We start from the raw sequence: 9,511 nt of genomic DNA on the forward strand, positions 1-9,511 counted from the left end.
TATGTAAATATTGGTGTTTCAGCCACCTGATTGTGTAGTGATAGACCAGGAATGGGACAAACAGGTTTAAAAAGAAAAGATGTTGGGGGGGTTATCTTGCTTCCAATTCAAGCTGGTCTCTAAGGAACCCTGGCTAGGGAGCAAAATGAAGCACTGTCATGCAAACTGGTAATTCTGCTATTGCAGCATTTTTTGTTCCTTCCCCATGCCTGAAGGAGCTCAAGAGTCAGAACTGCATTCTGTCAAACCCAGAGCAGGCTGGTGGCAAGGCTTTCTGAGCCTCTTAATGATGGCAAGAAAAAAACACCATGAAGAGTAGCAACACCCAAGTTTGTGCTTGACAGCACAGCATTCAGCTCCTCACTGCTGATGAGATCTTGTGCTCTGTCATTCCCCTGCTGTGAGCTGCAGCAGCAGAGGAGCTCATTCTGTGTACTGACATCCTAGCAATTTGTTTCTTCCTGTGGAAGATAACGGGGTAGATTACTTGAGTGTTCCCTTGGAATGTAAATGTGAAAAGTGCTCTCTTCTGCAGACTGCTCAGCATGCTCTGGGTGTGGCCCACCTCACACACAGAGTCTAAATGGTTTTTAAAATTCTTTGCTGAAAATAGGGTTTAATCTGAATTAGGAGCTGAATCCTAGGGCTTTCTTGGACCTAGGACTGCTTTGGGAAGGTGAGCACAGTGGTAACTTGTGCAAGTGATGCCAGGGGCAGGCAAGGACTGTGAACATGGACCAAGAAATGCTGCAGCTTCCCCTCTGCTCCTTTTGGCTGCAACAGAAAAGGTTTTCCTGCTCTTTGCTGGGTTTAGCCCACCTCCAGCTGTGAGTCTGGGGTAGCAATAGAAACATAAGCCATGGTCAGGAGCAGGGCTGGGAGGGAGCTCGGTGGGGTGCAGAGGTCCCAGGGGCACCCACAGCCTGGGCTCTGCACACTGGGGGACCCCATATGGTGCTGGGGCAGGGGGGGCTCTAGCTCTGGAGCACAGCTAGAGGAGGTGCACCATCACCAGGATGGTTTTGGATTGGGTTTTTTGTTTTTGTTTCTTTTCAAACCTGTGAGCTAGCTCAAAATATGGGGTTTTGGGATTTCTCAAGTGAAATATTGAGGAGAGCTTGTTGAACTCTTTATCATCTCCTGGTTCAAGGCAACGTTCTTAGCAGCTTTAATAAGTAAAAAATAGTGATTGAAAAATTGCAGAAGTTGGGGGAAAGAGAAGTGTTTGTGGTGCTGAGCAGGTTGTGCCAGGCTGCTCTCACCTGAAGCCTTCAGCTGCCCCAGCAGTGTTTGTCCTCCTCCTCCTTTTTTTGTTTTAACATACTTCACTACACCTCGCTTTTGTTTGATTTTCATAACTTTAATTCATGCTTTTTTATGTTTTGTTTCTTTCAGTTAATCACACACAGACTTGCAGGCCAAGAGTGGACTTGGTGCTTTCATGTGTTAAGTTGCTTGAGTTTCCCACCCTGAGTGACCCTTCTCATAACATTGTGTGAGTGGACCAAAGTGACAGAGACAATGAGCATCTCCGGTGGTTGCAGTGTTCCAACCTGCTGTTTTCTTTTCAGAATTATCAGGAGGTTTGCAGGAAGTAACCTTACATGTACATTTTGTTAAACAAAGCCAACTAATCCCTCAAGTAAGATGTTTTGTTCTAAACCCAGTGATGGAGCAGCCGTGTATGAAGTGACCGTGACTGAACTCGTCTTACCACCAGCTAAATAATTGCTTTCTGCATTTTTTTTTCAATTGGCCAAGGTGACTGCTGGAGGCTCATTGACCTCCCCTGTACGTGCACAGTGAGAGGAGTGGTCTGAAGAATGCTGAAATGTTTGTTTTTCTAACAAAATTCTGAAGTAGTTTTTAGAATGGGTGGAAAAACACAACATTTAGGCTTTCTGCAGGAATCTTCGTCAGAGTAACCCTCATTCCAATAATTCTGTATTAATTCCTGAATTACTCTAAACACTATCTACATCATTTATAATAATATATATATATATATATAAGGAGAGAGAGAGTGGTTAATAAAATTAATGGGACAATGTTTTTCTTTACTGCTAAAGTAGAACATTTATAGAGAGGTTTTTCAGAAGAGTTTGTTGTACAAAGTGGAGCTACAGGATTTGTGTAACATTTCAGTTGTCACTTACCAATGTATTTACTGTTGTGGGAACTATTTAAGCCAACATCTTTTTACTCTTTAACCTTAAACCTAATATGTGCCTAATAAGGAGAATCCCCTGCTCTTGAGCTGTGCACTGTATTTATGCTGACAGGCTCTGTCCCTCTTAGAAGGTGCTTCTTTTGACAACTCCTCATGCCTAGAAATCACAGCCTTGTTTTCCTGGGCAGCTGAGCTTAGAGGAATAATTAGGATCAATATTAATTTTTTCCACTCAAACCATTTTGTGAATAGGCAGAACAGAGAGTTACTAGCTGTGTTGTCATGGAAAAATAGCTGGACCCAATTCCATCCATCCATCCATCAGATCCTAGGCTAAAAGGAAATATATTGACCCTCACATAGTGTCTTTAGAGTTTATAAAAACACTGGCTGGCTAAGTGTTAGTTGTGAGTGTGTGTGTTTTTATTTAGGTATTAATGTTACAGGATTTTTCTGATATGTTTTTTGTTAAAGACTTGTCTTTAAGCTGTCAGCAAATTCCTGATGTGCTGTGCAGAAGGAGATGCAGGGCCTGGGTCTGAGCATTTTGCTGGATTCTGAGGTTCTTTAACTGTCATATTCCATTAAAGCAGCTTTTTTTTTCCCTTTCTAAATACATGCTCAGGTATTAAACTGTTTTCCAATGGACATTGGCTTTTTCTGTGGATATACTGACAGTGCTGCTTCATGCAGAAAAGAACCTCACAAAGATCTCACTGGTACCTTTCAGAGCAGGCTTTTGTTGAAAGAATAAAAATTCTGCACTTGTTGGGAGTCTGCTGAAAGCTGGACACTTAATTTTTAAGGCTGTGCCTCCAGGTTAGATATATTTTAAAGAGTAACTATCACATGTTAGGAGGGTTAGTGTGGTTTTCTCAAACACATGCAAGGAACCTAACCTTCTGTTATATGCAAGAAGACAATTCCACCTCACCTCTGACTACAGACCAATCATGTAGCAGATTATTTTTTATTCATCTTTTGCTAATGGGAGAAACTGCGGTGCCCTAATTGCCTGAGCAGGCCATGCTCTTTGGTTCATTGTTTTGTTTCCCAAGGCCAGTGCTGGGATGAAACAGTGACTGGTGGTACTGCTGTGCACCCAGCTGCCTCACCAGTGTTCCCAACCAGCAGTTCTCTCCTGATCTCATGCTGCAGCCAGCAACATCTATGCAAACGATTTCTCTCTGCCCTGGCTCATCAGAGATCAATTATTTTTTCCTAGAATAACAGGTAGTTAAAAAAATATTATTATAACAAAGAGTAAAAATCTTCAAATCCATGGGCATTGTGGAGAAATTTACAGCATTTTCTGAAGAAGACATTCAGAATGTATGTAACAATATTTTCATGATGATTATTATTATATTACTTTATGTTGTGACAGACATCCCTTGTCCTTGTATTTGCTTGTTCAACATCATAATCTCCCCAAGGGGACTCAGTAATTTTTTTTTTCCCCTGAGTACTTGTTTTTTTCTTTTGGCTGAGACAAGATTTAAGTATTGTGGTAGGGTAGTTCCATGTTTGTTTTTATTTAACTAATTACAAATATGTTGTGATGCTGATCTCACCCAGTCTGAAGACTAAAAATCTTGTAGGCTAGAAAAAGTGAAAGAAATACCCTTCAGAAATGATTGAAACCATCCAGTTACACACCCTTCAGCTGTTTCATATATTTATCTGTAAAAGATTGGTATTAATGGGAAAAACTATTCATTTTTTTAATCATTTAAATGTTTACCGTCCTGTATGTTGTCTGCTTTCTAAATTAAACTGTATTTTGTTTTAACTCTGGGGGGTCATGCCTGGCTGAGGTGGCTGCCCCAGGGGTGTAGAAGGGGGTGTTTGGAGCCATGGAGGCACCCTGGGGACCTGCACAGGGGACCCAGACCTCTGGGACCTGCTGCATCCCTTTGCTTTGGCATTCCCAGCGTGTTGGGGTTCATGGTTTGTTTTGGTTTTTTTTTCTTTCTTTTCTTTCCACTCACTTTGTACTTTTTTTCTTTTATTAAATCTCACATGTATTTTGAGTTTTTGTGGTGTCATTTATTTAGTGGTGCATTTTCTGTGCAATCTAGTTATTTTCTGCATTATCTGTCACAACAATAGTGTGTTATGATTGCAAGCTTACCAGTCACAGGCTGTCTTATGACTATTTGGGACATTCAAGAATATAATTAGCTAATTAATTAACAGCTAGCTAATCACAGAGTATGTGGAAATGTACTTCCTATGTAATCTGGAGAGAAATTCTTAGGTATTAATCCAAAAGCTATCAGTGTTTGGGCAGAAGGAGCTTTGAGGCTTGTTGGTACATCTCCTTTGAGAGATCTGGTGACTGAGCAGGGGATGTACCAGCAGCCTTGCTGATTTCATGGTGCCCAAAGAGGTGGTGTAAAGGTAGGGTGAAAAGGGAGCAGAGGTGGAGAGGTTTCCTGGGGTGCACCCAAAGCTGTGTTCCTTGACTGGAGAAGGACATTGTACACTTAGGTCAAGGCCAGTAAAAGAGCACAGCTTTAGTTTGGTGCTCTCCTTTCAGAAAGCTGCTCAAGCTTTACCCAAAGGTTTGTTCTCAGTGTCTGTTCTGGGCCATTGCTACATACCAAATTTTATTCACTCAACTTTGGGCCCTTCTGGGGTTTATTTGGTGTTGGACTGAGACCAGTGCTGCACTTCAGGCACTGCCAATGTGGAGTTTGGCTGATGCAGTGTTTGCTGTAGCAGTGCTTCTGGTGGGAGGTTTTTCTGCAGCGCCTGCTTGAAGAACAAAACCAGGCTGGTGATCCTGGCTGCCTCTCCAAGCTTTTTTAGAATATGTAGCTGGAAACATTTTAAGCAAAAGCTTTAGTAGGGAATTACCAGTTGATACCAAGTGGTTTGTATGAAATGTTTACATCCTTTTCCATCCCAATACGTTTCAAAGCCAAATCTGGGAGACCAGAGAGGAGCACGTACATTCAGAATTCAGGGAACCAAAGGTGGTGAAACAGCTGGTGCTTTTAAAGGTGGGCCACCTGGTGATTCGGATGATGTGCATTGGCAAGTGTCTTCCCAGAGGAGCAGTGTTAAGAGCATTTATTAATACTTGTGCAGAGCTCCTGGAGATGCTTTGAGGAGGAGGAGAAATGCATAGGTTTGTTAGAGAAGCAGTGAGGTAGGTGCTGCCCATGCTTTGCAGTTCCTGAGCTCAGTGGCCAAGGCCCTGGGACATGGCATGATGGCACTTTCCTTCAGGAGACAGCACCACAAACTCAGCCTTGTCCTTGGCTGTTTCCTCTGGAGGGCTCTGCAGCTGTGAGGGATGGAATGGAGCGAGGACCCTGCAAAGCCACTGCTCCATCTGTGTGGGTTGGTTGGCTGCTCTTGGGGGTTTCCTTTCTCCTGTTCCATTTTCATTAAAATTTTAACTCAATCCTTTGATTACCAGTTCCAAACAAGACATTGGCAGCTGTGAGAGCTTCTCCAAGTTGCAATGAGTTAAACTCAGCTGTCTGTACAACAGATTGGTGCTTTGACCTTTCATGCTGTCTTTACTTAATGTAAATAACTGAAACTTAAACACTGATTTTCTTTTGTTCTTTCTGTAGCTTCTTTAGTCTTCCCAGTGCGTACTCCATAACAACAGGAAGATATGTTAATTAGAAGATTTATTAAGGCCAAAACATCTCATGCAGAAGAAATTAATTGGTGCTTACACCTTTAAGCTTGCAATATATTGCACAGAAGAGAATATGTAGCAAGGACTAAAATTCACCGTGTCTTTTGATGGGGAAAAGTTTGCCTAATCAGGTTTCTTGGTAAAGTTGAAATCCAAGACACTTGCCAAAAGGTAAACTGCTAATTCATGCTGCTGCACGGCTGGCACTAAATCCAGAATGCTTCTTTTGGGGCTCTTAGCCCAAGGGAGTTAACACTGACTGACTCCAGAGAGGTGAGGGACAAAGCTGGGGTAGTGTGAGGAGCTTTCAGCTTTGCTGCTCGAGCTGCTGCAATAACAGGGTCCTGCAGGTCCTCTCCTCAGTCTGGTTTTGGGGTGTAACTGGGTAACCTGATGTCCCTAACCTGACATCCCTAGTTTGACATCCCTAATCTTTCAGCTGGATTCTCACCTTTTATAACAATAACTCTTCTGTGCAGCTTGCTTCTCTATACTTACAGGTTTTATAACCAAAATGCCCCAACCTTCATCTCTTCAGTTTTCTGAGGGCTGCACTTGGTGCCTCACACCATAACCCCTTGCCCAGAGCTCCCTGCCCACCTCCCCTCTGCTGCTTTGGGGCCAGGTAACCCTGCCTGGCCAGTCTGGGCTCTGCTCGTCCTGCTGGGATGTGATGGGTGCAAAGGGAGCCATGTCAAAGCACAACTAAATGTTATTTATTAATGGAGGAGAAATGGTTTAAAGCTGGAGACTCGGTGTTCCTGGTGTAAGTTCTGTGTTTGTAACAGACTGACTTCCCCTTACACAAACACTTTTCTTGAAAGGAAAGGGGAAAAACAAAATGTGATGTCTGTGCCCCAGTAACTTCACACAGGAACAGGGAGAGGCTCCAGTTTATTTTTGTTCTAAACAACCTTGTAAATGAATCTCAGGAATGACCTGTACCAAAGCTGGGTTTAATAAAAACAAAACTGACTTGTTTAACAAACATCTGTTAAAACCATGGTTTGTACACCAGGTATAACCAGAACAATGTCCTCTGTCCCTCTGTGATCCCAGTTTCCCCTCATTAACCCCATTGCCCTCTGATTAAAGTGTGATGTCCCCTGTGCACCCCTGTGTCTTGGCAGCTGCTGTCCCCAGTCTCCCTCCCTTTTTTTCTCACTGCTGCTTTCCCCACTGCCCCGAGGCTGGGAGGGGAGGAGTGGCCAAAAGCCAGTCTTTGGCAGGAGCTTTGAAGAGATCTCACCCTGTGCCCCTGCCTCATGCTGGTGGTGTGACCACAGTGGGACAAAGGCTGAGAATGGGGAGTGTGGGTGTGTGTGACAGGAGCCCTCCAAGGCTCCCACGGAGGACACTGTGTCTCTAACCCCCCAAGAGACAGAGAGGCTGGTGTAGAGGTCCTGACTGCCCCAAGTACTGAGTGCCTGTCCCTAGAATGTGTGACAAGTGACAGTCTCTAAACCCTCTGGATGCCCTTAGCCTGAGTCAGAGCTGGGAAATAGACTGCAGCTGTAACAGGTATGTGGCCTGAAAAGGACTGAACTGGACACGTGGAGAAGCTGTGGAGACTGCTGCCACTTGCAGGCATTAGGGATGAAACCCCATGACAGACATGTTCACCCCATGTTCTTCAGCCCTGCCTGTCCCTGCTGCCGCAGTGGGCAGGGATGAGGCACCACTTGTGCCAGCGGAAGTGGGACCAGGTGGGGAGCACCAGGGTCTGACACAGCTGTGTCTTGGGGCCATGAATTCAGAGCTGGAAGCCTGCTTAGGAGGGCTCTGTCTGTCCTCATGTCTGTGGTGCCTGCCTGGAATGTGGGAAAGATGAAGCTGTGTGTGACCATCAGGCTGAGCTATGGTACAGCCTTTGCTGCTGCTTTGAGGACTGTTTTAAACTTGCTTGTGTTCTCTTTTGAGGCAGCAACTCCAATTCCTTCGACAAAGCTTTCATCTGGCTTGGAGCTTTTGTTAAGTTACATTCCCAGCAGGATAGGTGAATTGGGAATAGAAGCTTTTTGTTCTTTTTCCAAATTGCTCAGAAGATTTGATTAAGTTCTGTTTGTCATGACCATAGTTAGGTCACCAGGGGGATTCCAGTTGCATATCTGCTGAGGAGGAATGGGAGGGGGCTCTGAGGCCTGCCAGAAGTTAATGCATCTCTCCATCTCAGTGCACTTTTCTGCCTTCCTAAAGAATTGAACTGTAAATACTGCTCAAATTCAATTTAACACAGCAAAGTCAATTAGCAGGAGAAAAAAAAAAACAACTGTATTGCTGCAATGCCACAAATGAGGTATAACTATTGCATTACTCTTCCCTTTGCAGTTTTCTTGTCTCTTGGTCATTTCTCTGACCACAGGAGTTTATTTATTTGTACAGCTCTTTTCCTGGGTCATCACACACCCTCCACAATCAGTGCCACTGAGTCAGGTTTATTGTCAGAAACACCCCAGTGAGGGCTGTATTGTCATGGGGCAGCTCCCTCCCCACCTGCAGTGGTTCCTGGGTGACTGCATGAGCTGTGACACGGGTCCTTTAGCTGGGTTATGAATGGGGGCATTGTGGTGGGTGGGAGGATCTGAAATGCTTTGCTGTTTCTGTAGGTGGTTTAAAATAGCCGCAGAAAACAGTTCTGGAGATTTCAGGTGTAATTGCAGCTTTGTTTACAAGGTGGTGGTAGCTTCAGGCATCTGGAAATCTGGCCTCAATTAAGGCAACAACAAGAGGAGTCTGGCTTTGAGAGCCTCACCTGGGCCAAGATCCCCCAAGGGAAGGGAATTTACCAGGTCAGAGCTCTTTGAAAATACTCTATAAGCATTCTCTGTAGTTCTTCTGGGAGTGAATATTCCCCAAAACAACAATCCTCACAGAGCTGGCCATAACCACATCAGACCTGTGCTAGCACTCACTGAATCTGGCACATTTTCACCAGTAACTTGTGCGTAGCAAATGGGATCTGCAGTGGTGAGTTGAGCTGCAGTTGGAATAAACTCATGTTGTACACACAGTCCTAACAGGTGGGCAAATGGGTGAGCTGTCATCCTCTCTGAAACTCACTGGGCAAAATAATTGTTCCTGACACTGCTGTCTGTGGGGAGTGTTCATCTTGTCAATCATTACTCGTCCGGGCAGGGAGGGGAAAGGTGTTAAAGCTTCTGACCCTGTACTGCTAGAACAAAAAGAGACTTGGTGCTGTTCTCACTATCCAAAATATCTCCGTCTGTAACAAGAATGGTCCTGTGCAAGAGCAGCTCCTTCCTGTACCTGGCAGCTCATTCTTTGGGGTAAGAAGCTCCATTCTGAGCAATGGCAGAATGAAAAGGTAAGTGACATTTTTAGCCTGTGGAAGCCAAGATAGAAGTATTTGTTCCTTCATGGTAACTGCAGTGCTGCAGTAGCTGTGTGGGAGGGAGCTGTGCTGCCAGAGAAGCAGCAGTGTGTCCTGGGAGCACAGGCAGGCTCCAGGTGAACTGTTCCCAGTGTGGCATCTTGCACCCTGACTGGGAACACAGAGCCCTGAAGGGCCTTCCAGCACTGCCTTTATCTTTTGGAATTAACCCCTGTTAATGTATACTTTCGCATGTTGATCATGGAGATCTGCAGGGATTTTGAAAAGCAAGTTTGTTCATGGATTTTAACACATCATCCAGCTGCAGGCAAGAAGTGTATCCATAGGC

At 44.5% G+C, this 9,511-nt stretch overlaps 1 protein-coding gene across 2 annotated transcripts in view; it reads left to right on the top strand.

Annotated features, from left to right (window-relative positions):
* Positions 1-4,203, top strand: part of SEPTIN8 (septin 8) — a 31,787-nt gene extending 27,584 nt beyond the window's left edge. For both annotated transcript variants that reach the window (XM_030229160.2, XM_030229161.2), the window contains exon 10: positions 1,396-4,203. In XM_030229160.2, the coding sequence (XP_030085020.1) occupies positions 1,396-1,399 (4 nt within the window). In that variant the 3' untranslated portion in view covers positions 1,400-4,203. The remainder of the gene's footprint in view (positions 1-1,395) is intronic.
* Positions 4,204-9,511: the final 5,308 nt, after the last annotated feature.

This window comes from Serinus canaria, chromosome 13 (assembly GCF_022539315.1).
Source record: "Serinus canaria isolate serCan28SL12 chromosome 13, serCan2020, whole genome shotgun sequence".
NCBI classification, from domain to species: domain Eukaryota; kingdom Metazoa; phylum Chordata; class Aves; order Passeriformes; family Fringillidae; genus Serinus; species Serinus canaria.